Source organism: Gastrolobium bilobum, unplaced genomic scaffold (assembly GCF_033153095.1).
Source record: "Gastrolobium bilobum isolate Gb01-03AN ecotype WA unplaced genomic scaffold, APGP_CSIRO_Gbil_v1 utg68203, whole genome shotgun sequence".
Lineage (NCBI taxonomy): Eukaryota > Viridiplantae > Streptophyta > Magnoliopsida > Fabales > Fabaceae > Gastrolobium > Gastrolobium bilobum.
The window spans coordinates 31,986-56,574 of NW_026898871.1; the positions used below are offsets into that span (position 1 = coordinate 31,986).

General features: G+C 33.7%; 1 protein-coding gene across 1 annotated transcript; it reads right to left on the minus strand.

The window, feature by feature from the left end:
• Positions 1–21,581: 21,581 nt before the first annotated feature.
• Positions 21,582–24,174, minus strand: LOC133284940 (protein BREVIS RADIX-like). The gene is made up of 5 exons (XM_061482077.1): positions 24,169–24,174; positions 22,595–22,932; positions 22,306–22,438; positions 21,876–22,117; positions 21,582–21,675 (listed from the first exon to the last, which is right to left on the minus strand). Exons 1-5 carry the CDS (start codon positions 24,172–24,174, stop codon positions 21,582–21,584), a joined length of 813 nt encoding a protein of 270 aa, XP_061338061.1.
• Between the last annotated feature and the right edge of the window lie 415 nt (positions 24,175–24,589).

Consider the following 24,589-nt stretch of genomic DNA (forward strand, 5'->3'; position numbering starts at 1 on the left):
AATTCAAAACGACGTAATTTTGGAATCACTTATATCTGGTGACGGAAGAAATACTTTATCCTTACTTGTTTAATTGCGGTAGTTGGAACCAATTTACCCTAAAAAAATTGGAAATGATATTGTAACAATCAATTAGGGTTACTATCAATGTTACTACCAATCAATTTCACCGTTAGATCGATTATATGGATCCAACAGTTATATTTATTTTCATCTTTGTATGATTATGATTTCTCACATTTAATGATAACCGTTGAATCAATGTAATCGATTTAATGATAAAATTAATTAGTAATAACATTGATAATAATCCTAATCGATTGTTATAATATCTTACCTAGTGAATGACAATCACAACTACAACGGTCCTGAGCTAGCAAAATATGTTGTCAAATAAGTTTCAGCCCGCCTGTTCAGAATCAATTGACCCTATAACAAATATGTTTGACTTGTTTTCATTATTGGTGATTGGGCTTTGTGAATGATGACATCAACTATTAAAGTCCTAACATAGAAAAATTCTTTGTCATGTAATTTTTGTTTTTCATATTTTGGTGATGAGAATCAACTTACACCATAATAAACAAATTTAATTTGTTTTCCTAACCAATAAATGAGGGCTTCAACGAACTAGAAAATTCTTGTTGGGTAAGTTTTGACCCGCACAAAAGGTTATTTTTTTACACCACGGAGAACATATTTGACTTATTTTTCTTCATTAAAAATGTTGGACCTATTGAATGGCGGCCATAACTATAACGATTCTAAGATTACACTATCCTTTGTCACGTAAGTTTTGACCCACACATTGAATCAATTCACATGTAATAAACATATTTGGCTTGTTTTTACAATTCACAGACGTGGGATTTAGTAAATGGCGACTGTAACTGTAACGATCCTGAGCTAGAAAAAGTCATTGCAGATGTGTTAGTTTTATATTTTGGAGGCTTAATGTTGGGTATGGCTCATACTTCGCATGCTGATGAGGACCCTAGTTGTCGGGGTCAGCAGAAAGACAACTGGGCCCATGAATAGCTGCTGTTAGGATTTTCTAATCCTATTTATATTTTTCTTGTAAACCGAGTGACTTGTAACGAGTGGCGGTGAGATGAATGTAGTACAGACAAGCTGGACGTAGCCTATATTGGGTGAACCACGGTAAATCGCTGTGTCTATTCTCTCTCTCTCTCTCTCTCTCTCTCTCTCTTTTCTTTTCCGTTCTTGATTCGTGTGATTGTCCATTTCCAACACTTATAAGGTGATTAAAATCAATTTACATCATAACAAGCATATATGACTTATTTTCCTTATTAATAAACTTCGGGCTCAGTGAATGGAGAAATTCCTAATTGAGTAAGTATGACTTGTAGGGATGGTAAATAAATCAGGAGCCTTTCAGAGCCTTTGACCCGTCTCGTGAAGGTCTGAGCTTACATATCTAAAATTGATTGTTGGAATCAGGCTTGAACTTATATAAAAGCTCGTTTAAAAAAAAAAAGATCTCAGGTTCCAATTCAAAAACCCGACCTTAGAGCCTTCCAGGCCGGCCTAGTATACTAATTTTTATTTTTATTTTATATTTTTTATACTACGCATAATAGCCATCTCTCTCCTCAACTCATTTCACCTCATTTTATTGGTTAAATATAATTTTTGAATTATTTTGTTCTATATTATGCTCTTTGGATATACGTTAAATTTATGAATCTTTGTTGAATTATTAGTGCTGTTGATCGTATATTCTGTTTGGATAAAATTTTGTTGTCTTGTTTTTTTTAACAGGCAAAATCTAGTTTAAATTAATTTAAATTAATTTTTTTAATCAAATTACAATTTAAAATTAAATTTTGCCAATTATGTAAGTTAGTATAAATATCAGGAATGGATCATTCAATATGTTATTTAATATGATTATGTTATATGAGATAATTTTAGTTATTTATAAATAAATCAACAATTATCTTTTTGTCACTCTCTATTTTAATATTTTCTTATCTCTCATCTTTTGTCATTGTTAATTTGTTTATAAATAATTAAAATTATCTCACATAACCTCATGTTGAATTACACATGGGAAGATTCATTCTCATAAATATTACACTTCATTTGCATTGTTTATGACAATAAACAAAAATGGATCCTTTTATATGACATAAAATCCTGTGATATAATTTCAAATATAAATAAATTAACAGTGGTTTTAATAACAGTGGTTTTTACCATGTGATAGCTAACTCATTCCAAATTTATTTAACATTGCGAGTTGTTATCTGTCGTTATTACACCATAGAAACTCAATATTCACATTTCACATTATGACAATTCTCCAATTCATTTTAATTGTAATTGTAACGGCCTAATCACACCTCCTGCACTATGAAAAGATTACTGCACTCTTTTTTTTTTTTTTTAGGTTACAAGAAATTGAATACAACACCCAAAAAAAAATTTCTCAAGTTTTTTTAATAAAAACAAGACAACTACAAAAATTCAGGCATTTTGTGGGGGTCATATTTTCATATTGTGGAGGTCTTTAACCCCCACAAAAGATATTTGTGGTATTCACATCAACTCCCAGTTATGCCTTCGCCACAACATATTTTGTGGGGGTTTTATGTGCAATGCCACAATTTGTTGAGTATTTTCTGGAGGTTCGAGACCCCCACAAATGTTACAATTTTTGACATTCTCTAACCTCCACAACATGTTTTATTTTTTGTAGGTTAAAAACCTCCACAAAAATGTTTCAATTTATGGCATTCTCTAACCTCCACAATCTATTTAGCATTTTTGACATTTCTATACCTCCACTATTTGTCTTATTTCGTAGCAGTTTCAAATTGCTTAAGTTGAAAGTTTTATATATCATAATTTGGAGTTTGGGCCTATCTAATCACTTGATTTGTTAGCCAATTTTATTTTTAGTACCTGTTATAATGGTAAACCACAATAAAGCTGCACATTCGATGAGTTGAAGTTAATTGTCTTAATTGATCTGTCTCATCCAAATATAAAGTATAAGATAGATAACTAACAAGAATAAATAAGAAATCAAGTCCAAAATTTTTCAAATTTACATATTTGTAAATTTACAAACTGATGAGTAAGAATCCCCCTTTCCCCTAAAAAGAAAGCCTTATTTGTCATAGCAAAGAAATGTGGAAGATACGGTTTTTCCAATGTAATTTTTACTTATCCTATCAAACTCATACAATACCCTAAACTTTTTAACTATGCAGTAGTGCCTCATCAGACGAGAACATGAGACTTTGCAGCATCACATGAGCATTTTGCCCTGCCACTCTTACTAAGGACACAAATACATGTCTCAAGAATCTCAAAATCCTCATCCCAGCACAACAAGGTTGCTTTTTCAGGATTCTTCAAAAAGATCTTAGAAGCAAGGAACCCAGCTAATGTCCATGTTTGATAACGCCTAGCTTGTTTTCCAATAAATCTTCTTGTTCGGGTGTCAATATTCAAGCCAAGAATCAACTGATAGCCTTTTCTCCGCCAAAGCAACTGCTTTCTGAGCTAGTTCATTTCTCCCCATTTTGATGCATGCCAACGTGAACTAAAGATCATGCATGAGCAAACATATTAGATATTAAAGCAAAGTTTAGTTGTGAAGATGAGTCTTGCACAATAAGTGTAGAATTAGATATTAAACCAAAAAATGTAGAAACTAGAACAACTCAATATTGGATGGATATTTAGGAAATGACAGAGGGAAAGCCTTGGAGCAGCAGTAATGTTGTTTCTTGTGACCGGAAGTCACGGGTTCAAGTCAGGGAAACAACATCTTTGCAAAAAGAGCAAAGGTAAGGCTGTGTACAATCAACCCTCATCCTTTCCCTCGCATGTCTAGGAAACCTTGTGTACCGGGGTTTTCCCTTTGTCCTTTATTTAGGAAATGACAAACTTACAATTATGAACAAAGGAGAGGCGAACATTGAAATGAGAGAAGCACAACTCAAGAACCCACAAACATCCGGCGCATTGAACTGTCAGCTATTTGCATGCTTCCCACTAGTATGATCACAAATAAGCCCAAAACTACCAGCAGCAATCCAAGCATTCTCACCTATCAAATGGAAGTTCAGAGTAGCAGAGCTTAGACATGAATCAATGTGTTTTGGGCAATTATCATACTATAATAAGTTTCCAATAGTATCAGAAGAATAACCTTTTTTGCTTTCTCAGCATACATCAAGAAGAGGATTATGTACACAAGCTAAAAGGCTGCTCCAACTGAATTAACACTTGTAACCAACAGATTATCAGGTGATATCAAAGGCGTGCCATACCATAAGCAGATCAAGCAGTTCAAGAGAGAATAAATATATGGCAACCCTGAGAACATTTCTGTTGACCCATTTCTGATAATTCTCCTAAACGTGGGTCTATAATTCAGAACAAAACAAGAGTTAATAAAGAAGGGATAAAATAACAAAATCTTCTTTAGCTTTTCATGAAATGAATTAAATAACTGATGCCAACTACCAGCTCCATTGAGTTCAAGGGTTATAGGCTACTTACAAAAACTTACCTTAAGGAAATCATAATAACTAAATGAGAGGCCTGAAAAGGAATCTGCATAGAGATTCTTCTTCTTTATAATTGGAAGCGTCGGGTACATAACCCACACTGCATTATCCAGTACCTAAGCTGAAACAAAAACAGAAAATTGAGAAACCCAGTTACACAGCCTCCTTGGGAAAAAACCACTTCCATATCACTAGTAAGGTTAAGTACATATCACAAAACAAAATATACTGAAAAAATGCAGATGAGCAACCTAAATTAAAATTGTATATCCAATTCATATTGTAGTGCCTAGAGAAATGCAACATATCAATTCAAGAGGACCATAACCCTGCTATGTCAAGTATAAATATCATAAGATAACTTTAATACAAAGGAAACGAGGAAAAGGACGAGGGGGGGTGTTATCTATGTCACACAAAAAATATATAAACATCAATCTTACCTGATACAGCATATTAATAGGATAAGGCTTCTCTCTCTTTGTTTTTATTTTATTTTAATATTTTTTTTAAAGACTTATAATGTAGCTAAAACATTGCCTAATTTCAATAAATAGGAATAAAAGTAATTGGCTGTGGGAACATTACCATCTCCGGCACACAAATTGCATATTGCAGCAATGGAAATAAGTGAAGTTCTCCAGTAAATTATGCAAGCCAAAGTAATAGTTGAGGCATAATACAGTGGTCCTTTAAGAAGCTCCCTGGTGCAGAGGAAAAACTGAGAACAAATCAAGAAATAATTAAAGACGTGTAATCAGTTATCAATCATTGGAAATTCAAATAAAATGTTTCATTTTCATTTTCATTCTCAAGAAGGACATCTCAAAGCCCAAACGTCTAGCCTGGTTGGTAATTTATACCATAAACCATACCTCTTTTTTATGTACAATAATTACATATAAGAAACAGTGAAATATATTCATTTTGTATCAGGTCGGGATTGATCAGAATCAGCTCAATCCCCTATCAGATCTAGAGAAAATCAACTGTAGAATGAGCAAACTATTAATTGTTTCACAGATTCAAATATTCTCAGAGGCATTCATGCCTACAATATTGCAACCTGTAATCTCCAAATCTGCTCATTGCTTTCAGTGGCCTCATCTTTATATATTCCAAGTCCAGTAATAAGCATCCTAAAAAGTTCACTTTGATGCCATGATATTTTTTCCATAGAAGAAAAAAAACTATCAAAGAGATAATAGAAGGAAAGTACAATGACAGCAGGATCAGGTATCCTCCATAGAAAGAGAGGTTGCAAAGAGAGAAAGCAATATTAGGCCACTGAAATTTAAAAGTTAAAACCAATTAAATGAAGTACATAGTATGACCATAGAGGAAGTTTTGTTTTCCAAATGTTAAAATCTTAAACCTTTTGGCTTATTACCTAAAGCCCTGAAGCAAAATTCTCCAACCTAGCACTCCCGTATCTTTCTTGTTGTACATACTCCTGCAATTGATTGTCATTGAACAATTTAAACACTTCAAAATTGAAAGAAAATTATCTTAAGGGGATTAGAACAAGTCAATCAGTAAGATCTTCTTACCACTAAATTGAACAGAGTGCCTTTCACAAATGCAACAAGCTACTTAAGGGGATTATGATTTAAAATTAAATCAAACAATTCTTATTTATAGGGCAAGACTGATATAAGAAAGAGAAATAAATATAAGAAAGCTAGAATAATTTTTCTACATATAAAGAGACCTACTGAAAAAGGCAAGTTATTCTTACAAGTATATAGCAAGCTGTAGTGTGATACCATCTACGTTGAAAGTATTCCTCAAACAATCTATCCAAAAACCCCAAAAAGAAATTAAAAAGAATATTTACACATCTAAATATAGCAGTGAAAAAAGCATTATAATTTGCACTAACGAGCCAAAAAGGCAACAAAATTCAGATGACTTTGCAGTGAAGAAACAACTTAGCAACCATTTTCACAGTAACAGGTAGAACTACTTATCATATATTAGATACACGTAAAAATACTAAACTTTGTACAAGTCTCTTCTTTCTTTCTTTTTTCAGTCTAAGTCTTAAAATATAAAAATAACACTGATTTTACAAGTGAATATTAATAATTTCTTTTTCAATAACTTCAGTTTTCCTTGGTTCACTTGAAGCAGCTCTACAAAAAAAATTTCACACACTTAGTTGCCTAGATAGAATTAAAAAATTAATATCTTAACTAATAAAGAACGATAATAAGTTCATAACAAGCACTAAAGTCAAAGTTCATAATCAAAATAGATGTGCAGCAGCCCTAAAAATCAAAATTTAAAATCCTAGATTACATACTGCACACGACATGAATACTCAATGAAAACACGGCATGCACAGGTAAAATCCTAAATTGGGAAAGGTGGTTTTAGCATTGTTTACAAAGATGAATTCCCCGATTCAACTTTTATAGCTGTCAAGGAACTTCAAGTTCAATTACGAGAAGAAAAACAAGTTAGAGCTGGACTGAACACAATGGGAATGATCTAACACAAAAATCTTGTTCGCCTACTTGGCTTTTGTTTAGAAGATTCAAACAGATTCATAGTCTATGATAGGCATATTATTGCCATTTTCCAATTTTCGTTAAACAGCTTTCTTGTTCCAACAAATAACATTGATCTGATACAAAATAATAAAATCATAAATTAAACAACAAAGCAAAGGAAATCAATTAAAGGAGAACTCACACAAGTTAAGAATTGGAATCAGCGAAGGTGAGAAGAGCAAGGAGCAGGTTGAAGCAATTTTGAATTTCAAACATGAATTTGAAAAACTTGAATCTAAAAAGAAGAGATGTAAAATTCAAAAGCCAAGTAGTAAACATAATGAGAAATTGAAGCTAAGTGAGTTACCATAATCGATCCAATAACTCTGGTTTCGAAGCATAGGAGAATGAAGCTCTCCATCGAGAGAAATCTGATAGCGAACGAAAGTAGGGAATGCTAAGGTCTGAATAAGAGGAGGAAATGTTGTAGCGGCTCAGTGGAGAATTAGTGCTTAGATTCGTATAAACGAGAGAGGGTGTCAGGGTTACAACAATTTTTTTTTGTAAAAATAGAAATATAAATTTTTTAAAACTCTTCGTTCTGTTTCATAATACGTAGAAAGTAAATATAAATTATAAAAAAAATATTATATATATCCAAACAATTTAAAATAGCAAAATATAATATTGAATTGTGGAGGTTTTCTTAACCTCCACTAATCATCCTTTTTTTTGTAGTGAGACATGTTAGTTATCCTGTTAATTGGTTCTAATTATTGTAATTGAACTTTCCTAGTATCTAAGATCTAAAGCAAACATACAAACCTATAATTTCTTTATCTAAGACGATTATAATTTGTGTCATTATTTAGTTAGTTCCACATTTATTAATTAGGAGAAAAAGATAAACATGTTCATTATGTTATGAATACATTTTGAATATGTATTCCAGGACTTACCAAACAAAAAAAAAGTTATTTTGAAACGTGCGGGTTAAGAGTTACACAACAAAGATTTTCTTTACCTTAGTCGTCAAAGTTATGCCATTATTCATTGGGTCTTAAGATTATTAATGAATAGAAAAGTCAAACATGTTTTTTATGGTATAAATTGATTCTAACTGCCATAACTGTACTTTCGAAGCATACAAAATTTTAAACAAACACCCTTGACAGAAAAAATTTCTACTTACGAATTGTTGTAGTTATAATATCGTTCAATAGGTATCACAACTGTTAATAAAAAAATGAAATATGTTCATTGGGTAGCCGGAATAAACTTATCTCAAGCTGCTTGATAAATGTTTTTCTCTCTCTCTCTCTCTCTATATATATATATATATATATATATATATATATATATATATATATATATATATATGAGAAAAATATATCTCAAGCTACTTGAGATATATTTATCTACAGCAAGCTCAAAACTACGTGGTTTGTTTATTTATTTTCTTATATTTATTGATTCACTTTTAAATGGTTATGATTTCCTTTTTCTCTCTCTTCCTTTATCATCATTGATCTATCTTTGTACGGTTATGATTTATTAGCCAGAGATAAAGTTATCTCAAGCAACTTGAGAAACGATAAGCCCTATATATATATATATATATATATATATATATATATATATATATATATATATATATATATTCTTTCTTCCTTTATCACCATTGATCTATCTTTGTACGATTATGATTTATTAGCCGGAGATAAAGTTATCTCAAGCAACTTGAGAAACGATAAGCCATATATATATATATATATATTTGATTACCTCCATATTTGAACATTACTCCATATTTGATTTTTGTTTCATTATTTCCTTTAGAGTATATCCGCATCAAATGATGACCACAAAAAAAAAACATACAAGATGGGCATGAGCACTTCTGAAGTAAAATTGCATCTTTATATTTCTCTTTCCCAATTTTTTGAATTACTTTGAGGTAATGGTGCAAACCTAGAGAGAGAGGATGGAAACCTAGAGAGAGACTGAAAGAGAATGTGAGAGAAAAAAATAGGATTATAAGAGATAATTATAAACCGTTAAATTTAATTCTAATCTAACGGTGATGAAATTAGTTGTAAATGTGGTAAACTTACCTGATGGTAAATATAACCCTCCCTTTATTTATGATGTTTATTATGTCTGAAATATATTTTTTAAGTTTTAAGAAGGATTTCTAAGGATTTAGGGAAAAGATTACATATTATTCATCAATAAAGTCCTCACATGAATCCTCTTTTCAAGATTTTTGAAAGTGATTATATATTACTCATCAACAAAGTCCTCACATTAGGGTTTGTATAACACCTCACAATTCTAAATCAAGTAATTAAAATATTAAGTGAGCAATCAAGTGATGGATTAGTGAAAATCCTAAAGATTAGGCCAAAATACAAAGAAAGGGCAAAACAGTAATTAGCCAACATGCAACCCTAGGAGGATAAAAATTGAGTAGAAGGTCTCAGATGATAAAAATAACCCTGAAAATGGATTCAGAATGAAAAATTGAGTTGACAGGCAAGTTTCAGAAAAACCAGTGAATAGTGTTTTTCGCGGGTAAAAATAATGTGTTACGATTGCACCGTAAAATGTGCCAGTTGAATTTTGAGCTCTAGGTTTCAAATATGAGTTATAAATGGTCTATAGAACTAGGAAATATGATTTATGAAAATATTTGGTATAATTAAGTCAGTTTGGGGAAGCGTGCCAATCGCGCACGCAACAGCTTAAAACAGTGTTTTCTCCGAACGACCGGAAAACTCCGGATTCATCTGATCAAGTATAATAAAAGGAAAATGGTTAATGTTAAAAATTAGATTTTTGAAATAGGTTTTGAATTTATGGACGTTTAGTGAAATCAGAGGAAAATACAAATGAGTTTGTAATCGCGCGAGGTGGCGGTGGGACCCACCTCACTTAAACCACTTAAGCCACATCACCCTACCACTATTCATCATCACCCTTCCCTCCCCTTCACATGCCAAAACCGTGCTCCTCCCCCCAAATAATCCCATTTTTCATTCAAATTTCAATTCCTTCTAAATCCATCATTTCTTAACCAAATCAAGCGATTTTTGTGTTGAAATTTGTTGGAAACAACCTTCCAAACACATTGGTGGTATCCATTAACCTTGAAACCCTCTCATTGGTGAGTTATGGGCAATTTTCAGTCATGAATTTGGTGGGAGTTTTGATGTTCATGGAGTTGTTTGGAGCTCCAATGGTTTAGGATAGCTTGGAGGAGTCTTGTGCCAAGCTTTTGAGTAAGTTTCTTCACCATTTTAACGGTTTAATTCTTGGATTGAATTCATGAACCCTAAGGGGAAATTTGATGATTTGTGTTGTTAGAGAGCTCAATTGAAAAATGTGTATTAGATGATAATGTCTTAGAATGATGTGTGAGAGCTAGAAATGCCATGAAAATTATTGATGAAAATTATGAAAATTTAACTTAGAAATTTTGAGGAATGTCATGACTTTGTGTTTTGGAATTTTGTTGGGAATTAATTAATGAGTTGTTGTATGATTATATGATGATATAATGTGGTTGTGTGAGGTGTGGAGTGATTAAAATTGAATGGAAATTCCTTGGAATGTCATAGGGCAAGATTCGAACCTTTGAGGAAAAATGAGTGAAATGATGTTGAAAAATAATTTGGATGATGATTTGTGTAGTTATATGATGCTTAGATGGGTTGTGTTGTGATTGGCAAGTGTTTGAATCAATGGGAAAAATGAATTGTGTTTAGGGACCTAAATGAGCCCAAAGAGAAATATTTCGCAAAACGATGCGTAAATGTCGTAAAAAGGAAAAACGACGATTGAACTAGCCTCTAAACAACCTAAGGGAGTGTTATAAAATGAGAAAGAAAATTTAGAAAAATAAATCCCCAATTAACACATGTTTGGCCGAACCTCCAAGGGAAAAGGGGGGATTTTGCGGTTTTCGCGTTCTGATGTAATCCGACGCGAAAATGACGAACCGGCACTTGAACTGGCCTATTGACAACCTTATTAGACGTAACAAAATGAGAAAGAAAATTTAGAAAAATAAATCTCAAAATAACACTTCATTGGCCGAACCATCAAGGGAGGATGGGGAGGATTTTTTTGATTTTGCGTTTTGTTGATATTTGATGCGTACTGATGGATGTACGCAATTGTATAGGTTGCCGTACGTTGACTTGAATCCCGAAACGTGAATCTGGGAGTTACCCTTGGTCTTGGAACAAGTGGATTGAGGTATGTATTTAGTTCAAGGCATGTATAATTATAAATTAGCATGTATTGTTTGAATTATAAGAGATTGGGAATGTCCTCTATGTAGGCATTCCGCTGTGTACCAAGTTGTGGGATAAGCTGCTGCGTTGCTAGTGAGGAAATTACTTAAGGTAACCTCTTGGTACTGGGGCTTGTTCCCCTTTTCTGTTCCACCTTGCCAGTTGATGGAACCGGTAGGAAGTGTGTATGAATAGTATAGAACACATGAGCATGCATGCATTATTGCTATGGGTACTGCGGTACCGAGTCTCTGGCCAGTAGACAGTTTTATTAGCCTTCGGGCATTTTCGGACTTCCGCTGGATAGGTCTCCAGGAGGGAGTTCCAGTTGACTGCGTGTCATGGTGTGTGATCCGGGTAGGAGCACACTAGGAATGTCTTTGGCGTTTTGGTTGGTTTGGGCATCATGGTTGTGGTTTCTGTGAACACACCTTGGATGATACCCATAGGCTTATATATGCCGAGGGCGTACGTGGAATTGGGGTTACCATCCCGTATCGTCGTAGTTTGTTTCTTTATATTCCCATTTCTCTAAATCCCTTGCTATATCCCGTTTTCAAAGTGGTTGTTTTATTCTATTGATATGCATCGAAGTGAACCATTGGGTGGAGTTTTCTCCAGAACCTCTTGGTTACTGAGATATATTCGTATATCTCACCCCGTCTCGGGGCATTTATTTCAGGATGTACCTGTGGCGTTGGAGCAGCGGGCAAGAGGCCCGCAGGGTGATAGAGGAACATTTTCAGTATTTGGCATATTGTTCATGTTGGCATGCCTAGGTCTAGCAGTTTGTATCATTTAAATTTATGTCTAAATTTGTAATTGGTGTTGTAATATTGTAAAAGGCAATTTGAAGTTAAAGTCGTAAGTTGTAATATTTAAGTGTATGTTGTAAATGTAAGAGAGGCATGATGTAAAAGATGGAAGGATTTTAGGCCTATGTTAGAGTTATGATTACATGATTATATTGTGAAACTACATGTGAATGAGACCTATGTGATTGAAACAACTAAGAAATATAATGTGAGCTCTATTGTATAAACTGTGTAATAACTATAAACTGGATTGAGTTGTAAGTGCCCCAAGGCGTTGTTGGTCCTTGTGTGTGCCACCCATTGGATTATTATTGTATTATCATGTGTTTATTAGGTACATTTGAGGTTTAAATGATCGTTTACAATTTTGGGATTATTGGAAAAACAAAGGAAACTCTGGCGAAATTTCTGTAGAATTGGCAGATTTTAGGCAAACTTCGGGAGAGCATATCTCCCTCCATAGAGGTCCAATAGGGACGTGCCATACGCCATTTTGAAGGTTAAGATGTCCTCTACCTTGTGTCAAAATTTGAGGAAAATATGGGTTGATATTAAGCCTGAAAAAAATGGAGAAACACGGACTGCTCATGTGCCCCTGCACCTGAGGCAGATTCTGGACCGGATTTGGGAAATTAATTCCTGCTTCGTTTCTGAGTCAAATTAAGTGTGTGATATATCAAAATGAATTTTGAGATGTCTAGTTTGTAGGATAAAAATTTGAGAGCAAATGGTTGAATATATTGAGTGCAGTAAATCGAGTAAGGTGAGTGGTTTGGAGCTGTTTTGGGGTTGTTTGGCTAATTGCTTATCCAACTTCAAACGGCGATAATCGGAGCAAATGAGCTCCGAATTGAGCGTATGATAGCTTGCTAAAAAGGTAATTAAGTAAGAAAAAGATATAATCCCAGAAGAAGGTTTGGTTGCAAGCGGTGTGGTCGCAGAAAAATTAAGAGTGAAATATGTCCGAATAGGTAAAAGAGTAAAGTTTGGAAATTGGCTAAGTGGGTTTATGGGAACCCCTTAGTAACTTATAATAAGTAAAGTAAGTTATACAAATAGTTTAAATAAGTCTTCCGCAAGAGTTTACGGTTACGGTCACAGCTTTTAATTATTACGCTTTTTATGTTTTAAATGCTCGCGTAATAATCGAAAAAAGTTTATTCGCATTTTTATAAATGAATTGCTGTGATTGTAACTGCGCTTAATATCATAATTAATGTTAACAATACCGGTGTACAACGGGATGTTACAGTTTGAACCAACGTTCTCCCAGGGTATGGATCAAAGCTTTAGCGAAATGTGCCCACGCGAAGAAAATAAATCTTTTTGTTTCTAAAAAAATGAACATTGCAGATATTGTAAGACCAGAAAAAGGACACGTAATAGGAGATGCCTATATTCATGAGGTCTAACTAGGTAGGAGCAGCATTCGCAGAGGCCTTCTTCCTCGCCAGAGATGAATTCGATGGTGCGGTGGAACCTCCCACATGAAGGGTGGATCAAGTTAAACTCTAATAGAGCTTCAAGGGCGAGTGAGTGATAAGGTAGATGTTGCGACTGTAACACCCCGTATATATCCGGTAATGTTATCATACTATCGTATTAAGCATCGCTTAATTAAAAATGCAGAATATCTTTTTCTTTTCATTTATGATGTCATTATCATTACCAACTTGCTTATTAATCAATTAATAAAACATCGCCTGTATGCAATTGCAATAAAACAGCTAACTGAAATACCTCATAACATAGATAATAAAAGTGTGGCTCTAGTCACGGAACTACAACAACGTAGACCGGACCATCTAACAGTTTATACAACTCCAATCTAAAGCATTAACATAAAGTGTCATGGACAATCCCCATGCTCACTAAAATAAGGCAACACGCCAAACATCAATCTCAACAACAACAAAAGCATAAATAGCGGAAAACATAAACAGCATCCATATCCAGTCATGGCAGCAATACAGCATAATATCATCAACTAAGCTCTGGCCTCGTGCCGCCAGAGGCATCAGTCACCAAACTACCGGAACCTGAAATAAGCATTCCCCAAACGTGGGGTGAGATCTCTATACAAGAAATCTCAGTAAGACAAAGGGTCCTCAAGGATCTTCCACCCCAAGCTCACTTACATGTGCAATACAAGTTTAAAAGCAGATATCATCATCAGTTCTAAAATAGTGCAATGCAGCAGATAATCATGTCATGTGTGTCAATTCTATTATAATGGCCAGAGAAATGCAGGATTTACATACGCCAAATACCCACACTAGTGCAAGACGCTACTTGCATCCACCCCGGATCACCGTCTTGTATGACGCTACATACTCAGGTTTACCGTCAGGATGGAAGAACACATGCATATTAAAAGCCATTACACAGAAAGCTCAACAGCATTTCAAATATTCAAAGCATGTAACACAGCATGCATACAACCACACCCCCATGGGACATGGTGGAACCACAACATGGCTAAACCGAGGACACGAGAGCTTACCTTGCAAGCTAACACCCAAAGCCAAGAGTCCACAGCTTAAAGTCCAAACACAGCAGATTCACAATCTGTTATGGACCAATACTATATCAATAATAAATCAACACAAGCATATTACTTAAAGACAATGCCTTTCCTTACGTTTTACATCTTAAGGATCCATACCAAGCCATAAGCCCTTAATCACAACGATTCTGACTTAGTTCATTAATTACAGAAGTTCAACTTCATCAATCTAGGGTGCACAAACCCCCAATAGCCTACTGTACACACAGCATAGCTACTGTTCTACGAAATCCCAGAATATCTGGATATTTCTCGGGACCATATCCGGATATGCAATATCCGGATGTCTCACTGGACATATCCGGATATGCAATATCCGGATATCCAGAATCCCATATCCGGATGTCCAAATCCCATATTCGAATATCACATATCCGGATATTTCACGACAGAATGCAGAAACTGCATTTCGTGAAGATATCCTTCTAAGGTTGGGTTTTTACTGATTTTAAACACCTAAACATGCATTTCTAGGTGTGTTTGACCAACCCCAACATTAAGTTATCATCTTTTAACCTTTACATGTATCAAGGTTCCATTTTTAAGCTCAAAGACTCAAAGATCAAAGGTGATGGGGCTTACCAAAATTATTTTCAGTTATTCCAAAATTAATTTGATTCATGTAAATAACTTATTTTCAGTTATCCCAAAATTACGTCGTTTTGAATTAATAAAAATTATTTCTGTAATTTCATTTATTTTTTTATCAAATAAATTTTACTGAAACACCCTTCATTAATTTTCCTAACTTACGGAAACACCCTTCATTAATTCAAAATGACGTAATTTTGGAATCACTTATATCCGGTGACTGAAGAAATACTTTATCCTTACTTTAATTGTTTAATTGCGGTAGTTGTAATAAATTTACCCTAAAAAAAATTAGAAATGATATTGTAACAACCAATTAGGGTTACTATCAATGTTACTACCAATCAATTTCACCATTAGATCGATTATATTGATCCAACAATTATATTTATTTCCATCTTTGTATGGTTATGATTTATCACATTTAATGATAACCGTTGAATCAGTGTAATCGATTTAATGATCATAATACCCACACTAGTGCAAGACGCTACTTGCATCCACCCCGGATCACCGTCTTGTATGACGCTACATACTCAGGTTTACCGTCAAGATGGAACAACACATGCATATTAAAAGCCATTACACAGAAAGCTCAACAACATTTCAATTATTCAAAGCATGTAACACAGCATGCATACAACCACACCCCCATGGGACATGGTGGAACCACAACATGGCTAAACCGAGGACACGAAAGCTTACCTTGCAAGCTAACACCCAAAGCCAAGAGTCCACAGCTCAAATTCCAAACACAGCAGATTCACAATCTGTTATGGACCAATACTATATCAATAATAAATCAACACAAGCATATAACTTAAAGACAACGTCTTTCCTTACGTTTTACGTCTTAAGGATCCATACCAAGCCATAAGCCCTTAATCACAACGATTCTGACTTAGTTCATTAATTACAGAAGTTCAACTTCATCAATCTAGGGTGCACAAACCCCCAATAGCCTACTGTACACACAGCACAGCTACTGTTCTACGAAATCCCAGAATATCCGGATATTTCTCGGGACCATATCCGGATATGCAATATGCGGATATCTCACTGGACATATTCGGATATGCAATATCCGGATATCCAGAATCCCATATCCGGATATCTCATATCCGGATGTCCAAATCCCGTATCCGGATATCACATATCCGGATATTTCTCGGGCAGATATCCAGATATTTCACGACAGAATGCAGAAACTGCATTTCGTGAATATATCCTTCCAAGGTTGGGTTTTTACCGATTTTAAACACCTAAACATGCATTTCTAGGTGTGTTTGACCAACCCCAACATTAAGTTATCATCTTTTAACCTTTACATGTATCAAGGTTCCATTTTTAAGCTCAAAGACTCAAGATGAAAGGTGATGAGGCTTACCAAAGCTCAAACTCAGAAAAAAGGTGCTCTTGGAGCTCACACAACAGCTCCAAGGTTCTGTCTCTCACTGTACACGAAAATAGTGCACAAAGGTGGTTCTTTTACACCACAAGGAAGCTCCTTTGAGCTCCAAAATGCATTAAAGTTATGACAGAATCAATTTCAAAATGACGTAATTTTGGAATCACTTATATCCGGTGATTGAAGAAATACTTTATCCTTACTTTAATTGTTTAATTGCGGTAGTTGGAATCAATTTACCCTAAAAAAAATTAGAAATGATATTGTAACAATCAATTAGGGTTACTATCAATGTTACTACCAATCAATTTTACTGTTAGATCGATTATATGGATCCAACAGTTATATTTATTTCCATCTTTGTATGGTTATGATTTATCACATTTAATGATAACCGTTGAATCAGTGTAATCGATTTAATGATAAAATTAATTAGTAATAACATTGATAATAATCCTAATTGATTGTTATAATATCTTACCTAGTGAATGACGATCACAACTACAACGGTCCTGAGCTAGCAAAATATGTTGTCAAATAAGTTTCAGCCTACCTGTTCAGAATCAACTGACCCTATAACAAATATGTTTGACTTGTTTTCATTATTGGTGATTGGGCTTTGTGAATGATGACAACAGCTATTAAAGTCCTAACATAGAAAAATTCCTTGTCATGTAATTTTTGTTTTTCATATTTTAGATGATTCAAGAGTTCAATTGTGGTGATGAGAATCAACTTACACCATAATACCCACACTAGTGCAAGACGCTACTTGCATCCACCCCGGATCACCGTCTTGTATGACGCTACATACTCAGGTTTACCGTCAAGATGGAACAACACATGCATATTAAAAGCCATTACACAGAAAGCTCAACAGCATTTCAAATATTCAAAGCATGTAACACAACATGCATACAACCACACCCCCATGGGACATGGTGGAACCACAACATGGCTAAACCGAGGACACAAAAGCTTACCTTGCAAGCTAACACCCAAAGCCAAGAGTCCACAGCTCAAAGTCCAAAGACAGCAGATTCACAATCTGTTATGGACCAATACTATATCAATAATAAATCAACACAAGCATATAACTTAAAGACAACGCCTTTCCTTACGTTTTACATCTTAAGGATCCATACCAAGCCATAAGCCCTTAATCACAACAATTCTGACTTAGTTCATTAATTACAGAAGTTCAACTTCATCAATCTAGGGTGCACAAACCCCCAATAGCCTACTGTACACACAACACAGCTACTGTTCTACGAAATCCCAGAATATCCGGATATTTCTCGGGACCATATCTGGATATGCAATATTCGGATATCTCACTGGACATATCCGGATATGCAATATCCGGATATCTCACTGGACATATACGGATATGCAATATCCGGATATCCAGACATATCCGATATGCAATATCCGGATATGGACATATCGGATATCCCATATCCGGATATCTAATATCCGGATGTCCAAATCCCATATTCGGATATCACATATCAGGATATTTCTCGGGTAGATATCCGGATATTTCACGACAGAATGCAGAAACTGCATTTCGTGAAGATATCCTTCCAAGGTTGGATTTTTACCGATTTTAAACACCTAAACATGCATTTCTAGGTGTGTTTGACCAACCCCAACATTAAGTTATCATCTTTTAACCTTTACATGTATCAAGGTTCCATTTTTAAGCTCAAAGACTCAAGATCAAAGGTGATGAGGCTTACCAAAATTATTTTCAGTTATTCCAAAATTATTTTGATTCATGTAAATAACTTATTTTCAGTTATCCCAAAATTACGTCGTTTTGAATTAATAAAAATTATTTCTGTAATTTTATTTATTTTTTTATCAAATAAATTTTACTGAAACACCCTTCATTAATTTTCCTAACTTACGGAAACACCCTTCATTAATTCAAAATGACGTAATTTTGGAATCACTTATATCCGGTGACTGAAGAAATACTTTATCCTTACTTTAATTGTTTAATTGCGGTAGTTGGAATCAATTTACCCTAAAAAAAATTAGAAATGATATTGTAACAACCAATTAGGGTTACTATCAATGTTACTACCAATCAATTTCACCATTAGATCGATTATATTGATCCAACAGTTATATTTATTTCCATCTTTGTATGATTATGATTTATCACATTTAATGATAACCGTTGAATCAATGTAATCGATTTAATGATAAAATTAATTAGTAATAACATTGATAATAATCCTAATTGATTGTTATAATATCTTACCTAGTGAATGACGATCACAACTACAATGGTCCTGAGCTAGCAAAATATGTTGTCAAATAAGTTTCAGCCCACCTGTTTAGAATCAATTGACCCTCTAACAAATATGTTTGACGTGTTTTAATTATTGGTGATTGGGCTTTGTGAATGATGACAGCAGCTATTAATGTCCTACCTTGGTAAACGAAGACCCTACCTTTATCTTAGGGTTGCAAACTTCTATGTCAAGTAAGTTTGACCCACATATTTTAGAATCTATTCACACCATAACAAATATGTTTGGCTTTTGCTCTAACATTAATTAAATTTATGATTCAGTGAATGACAGTAACTATAACGATTCTAAGATAAGAAAACTCCTTATTAGGTAAATTTCGACCTACACGAAGATGTAACGATTAGACTTTGTCTTGAACTGGGATTCATTCACATAGATATGTTTGTGAATTTGATTTTAGGTTTTTGCAGAGCGAAGGTCTCTTTGCATGGGAGTTTTCTATAAATTTGAGCATACAATTAATTAATTTATTTTAACCCTTAAAAGAAGTAGTATAGTATATTTGACGGGAGTGAATCATTAATGGTGATAAGGGAAGAGAGAGAAAAAGTATTGAAATAGTTAGTTATAAAATTACAACTGTTGATTCACCTCTATATGATTAGGATTCTTCCATATGATGTGATCATGTTAAATAAAACATATGAGAGAATTCGTTTTCATATTTGATACCTTTTGTAGTAGTCATATGATCGGAATCAAGGAGATTTTTATATCTCGATGGATGAGAAATTCAAATATATTATCAAATCATTTATTAAGCTCTTTTAGAGGTTTTCTCAACTAATCCGTGTGTGTTATTTTTTATTTTAATTTTATACAACTAATCTGTTTTTTAGTTTGTAATGTTAAATAATCGTCACGTACACTACTAGGGCATAATTCGGAAAACAGATTATGCATATGTATCTTGATCTATCGTATTATTATTGTTGTGATTTTGTTAATTGATCGTTGTGCTTTGTTTAAAGTACAGTGCCACCTTTTTATCTATTCAAACGAATCGGATTAGTTGCGAAGCAATTGGAATATTTCCAAAAAAAGTACAGTGCCACCTTTTTATCTATTCAAATCGAATTTGGGACACTAAATTAAGTTTTATAAATTTTATATGAATAATTGACAGGTTTTATTATAGTTATTTTTATGCCTTTCTCTTGTAACATCAAAAAAGAAACACGTGAAAAAAAATAAGACTATTCAAATCATGACATTTTAAAAAGGATATGTTTTTCGGCTTTTTGACCCTTTTACCCTTCATTAATTAATTAATAATCATTTTGTCTCTCATTCAAAACTATCTATCAATCTGTCCCTCTTTAATCGATTAAGTTGAAGATTTAATCGATTAAAAGGTCAAAACTGACAAAAATGGTTGACTTGAAGATTTAATCGATTAAATCTTCAACTTAATCGATTAAATCTCCAAAAAGTTAGCAAGTGTTGTCTTGTCACTTGAGATAGGAACGAAAGATTTTTTTTCTCCCCTCCAATTTTTATCATGCTTTCAGACAGGAGTTTATGGATGAGCTTTAATTTTATAATTCCATTTAATGTTGTCTTGTCATTGCATTTAGCATTAGCAAGTGTGTTGACTTTGCAAGCTTGCCCCTAATCAATTGGCAATTGCAGCATCCAAGAGTTAATAGTTAAAAAGGGTTAAAAAAAGAAAAGAAAAGAAAAGGCGTCTGCTACATATTTTCCTTCACAAATTTGCCTTCACCACGTAATAAAAGCAAGTGGGGCCTTTGTTTTCGAACTATATCTATATTGACAATCCAACATAATCAAATGATTGAAACCATAAAGCAAAGCTTATTTATCTACTTTTCGTTTCTTTTTGGAGATTTAATCGATTAAGTTGAAGATTTAATCGATTAAATCTTCAAGTCAACCATTTTTGTAGGTTTTGAATGAGGGGCAAAATGGTTATTAATTAATTAATTAAGGGTAAAAGGGTCAAAAAGCCTAATTTTTCTCATAGGGTACACAGTTTTAATATGTATATATAATCTTTTAAATTTTTTAAATATTTTATGCAAACAGGACTGCAGTGATATCACGAGTTAAACGAAGTAATATTTTTTATAATGCTTATTATGTCTGAAATATATATATATATATAATTTTTTTTTTATAACAGAAATATATTTTTTTAAAGTTTTAAGAAGGATCTCTAAGGATTTAGGGAAAAGATTACGTATCATTCATCAACATATACGGTTTTCACAAGCTTGCGCTGATAAACCACACAAGGAAAATATATATTATAAAAGAGCAAGTTGGTCTTAAATAACCAAACTTACCAAATGTTCAACCAAAGATAAATCAACAGCAATATACCCCACAGTAATTGGAGTAAATAGAGAACCACAAACTTAAACTTACGAAACAGTACCAACTATAACATATTAAGAGACCATCACCAAGACTACACTCCATATACTGGAGTGAACAACAACAAGAAGAAGATAACAATGTCTAGGAAAGAAAAGTTGAAAATTCCAGAAGTTTAGAACATCCACTTTTCTTCACAGCAACAAGGCTTCACATATACTTAGCATGACTCGAACCCTGTTGCGCAGCCACCAATCCTTGGCTGCAGCTGCATCAAAAATTTCCCGGCTGCAGACAGAGTTAACAAAGAGTCAAATCAAAACCCACTAATCTTCTAAATAAATTTTTAAATGAAATTTGGCAACATGTTACATGCAATCTAGGATTTTACCATTTCTTAATTTCACCAAAGAACATGCTCCTACGATCATCTAATTGTGAAGGAAAAAACAATAAGGAACATGTTTTTGATATGCATTTTATATTACCTGAATTTGATACGGCGAATTTGCCTGGTCCCATTAGCTGACCTCTTCACAATGATTGACACTCCCGGATCATCCTGCTCAACCCATTCAGCATCCATGTCATTGTCAGTAGGGTTGTTAGCCCTTGATATCCCACCAAGGAAATACCCCATATTCCCAGCGGGTGCATGGAAACTCCCCGGAGTCGAATCCATGTTCAGCATTGAAGCCATTGGGATATCTTGTTCAGATTCCCCCGAGTTCTGTTCAAAGGCAATAGTAATGTACATGAATGAATCTCGAGAATCCAATAGAGAGCTCTTATTTATGTCAACCTCTTCTCACGATATAGTGATAAACATGAATTGAAGTATCATGAAAAATAACAAGGTCGATGAAATAGAGTCTTAACTCTTAACAACATCATATGTGTGTAAAAGTTGTAGATTACCTCATTATCATCAGACCTTGCAGGAGTGATGAAAACACGTTGATTTAAAGTCCGTATATTAAGAAGCACCCTGATCATGTCGCAATTCTCAGCCCACCACCTCTGGGCTCGCGACTTATCAAACATGTCTCGGCTTCAAATTTAAATGCCAAGTATTGTAAGTCCTTATTACTATATGATAATTAAATTTTTTTTTTCAACAACTAAAATTCTCATATATATATATATATATTTGAAGGTCTCTAAGGTACTACATATATTTTCAAAACATGGGACATATTATACATACCAGAAGCGAATCCTTTTGAGATCATTGCCCCCAGTAGGAAGAGACACAACGGTGATGTGAACACCTGGCTCCATCTGTGCTATCCACTCGTTGGATCCAGTCATGTCCACCAACGCTACACTACCAGCTGGTGGTTGAGGTTGACGCCCTCCAGGGGTGGTGTTACCAATTGGGGATTGATTGGGGTTTGTGTAGTCCAAAGCAGGGGTTGAACTTGCGCTTCCACCACCAATGTAGCCGTGTGGAACCCCCCCTTCAGAAACGGTGTCATACTTGATTCTCTCGGAGATGCCACCTTTGATTTTCTTCCCTGAAAGCTTCAGCGCCAGATCCTTAATCTGCATATGCAGAATAAAAATTCAAATTAGCATCAATGCATTTAAAAGTTTTAATAATGTACCATACAATTAATACATACCATGGAGTGTTAAGGTTTCAGGCTTGAGTCTTAAAGTTTTAATCATGTCCAATCTTTCACGCAATTTAGAAACATTTATTAATCGGATAAATAACTCAAATGTTTTTATTATGGTATAAATTGATTTTCACGATGGCAGTTTAATTTTTGAAGTATCCAAAATTTAAAATAAACGTATCGAAAATTATAGGACAAAAATTTCTCTACCCTAAGATCGTCATAATTATGGATGTCATTTAACGAATCCAACATTTGTTAATCAGATAAATAACCCAAATATTTTTATTATGGTATAAATTGATCAAATTTTTAAAGTATCTAATATATATATATATATATATATATATATATATATATAATTCTAGCTTACCATAAAAAGTAAATTCAAAATTTCGATGCCAAATTGGGGTTTTAAATTTTTTGTTGTGCATCAACACAAAATTTGTAACCTATAGCATTCAATACGCAATAAAAAAGAGAAAAACATTGTGGTCTTGATTCATGTTTTAACCCCTAATTTTTGGAAATTATCAATAAAATTTGTAAACCCCTTAAAAGTTTATAACTAAAGCCAAAACATAAATGACAATTTTTTTTAATAAAAAAAAGTTAAATAACTTAAATCAAGTGTAAAGAAACGGTTGATAATATTGCAATTTCTTTCATTAAAATTATATTAGTTACTCGGGAAAATTCTTATATGTCCATCCATGCATGGAATCAGGGAGAAGAATCAGGAAGAATACCATCTGTATCACAATTAACATCCAAGGATGACATCATAACAAGCAGCAAAACACAAGCTGGATGAGAAGTTTCTATTTCCAAATTCAATTCTGTCAAAAAGTGCATTCACCTGAACCAATCCTAACCATCGATATACCAGAAATTCATCAAACCCCTAACAATGTACCACGTAGGAACATCTCCCTTGCATTGGATAAAAAAAAAGCCTGACAACTTGTGGACCCAGGTCCACTTCTTTGATATTGTCGAAACAGTTTCCGTCACACTTATAAACCTCACGCAGTCAACCCCAACCCCACTACCCCTTGGAGTTAAAGTACCACAACCTCAAAACGCTGCCTCTCTATCCTTGTCTTTTCTGTAACCGTATATTTCTCGCTTCAAAAATGTCAAAAATATGTAAGCGCACCTCCATCCTCTCTCTCTCTCTCTTTTTCCGAGCAGAGTATTTTGTCTTTTTATGGCAGTTACAATGTGGCTGAGTTGGAGGGTTTTCACAGGGGGTTTTATAAGAGTTATTGTAATACCCCATATTTTCTTTTAATAAAATAATAATAATAATATAATAATAAATTTTTTGGATAATAATGATATTTAGTATTTTTGTAATTAATAATATTGGTATTTAATATTTTTAATTAATGAGTTAATAATAGTTAAAATAATAAGAGGTAGGTAAGATAATAATAATAGTATATATAAATTAGATGATATATCATGATTAATTGATTTATTAATTGATTGATGATTTATGTATTAATGTTTGATTGATGATTTATGTATTAATGTTTGATTGATGATTTAGATAAGATGAGTCAACAAACATAAAT

What these genes read in the sequence shown, in the direction of transcription:
- LOC133284940 (XM_061482077.1), bottom strand. An exon ending in CTCAAAAGGATTCGCTTCTG is followed by an intron (nt 22,439 to 22,594) that starts GTATGTATAATA and finishes TTAAATTTGAAG; the next exon opens with CCGAGACATGTTTGATAAGT. An exon ending in ATTCGCCGTATCAAATTCAG is followed by an intron (nt 21,676 to 21,875) that starts GTAATATAAAAT and finishes CTCTGTCTGCAG; the next exon opens with CCGGGAAATTTTTGATGCAG.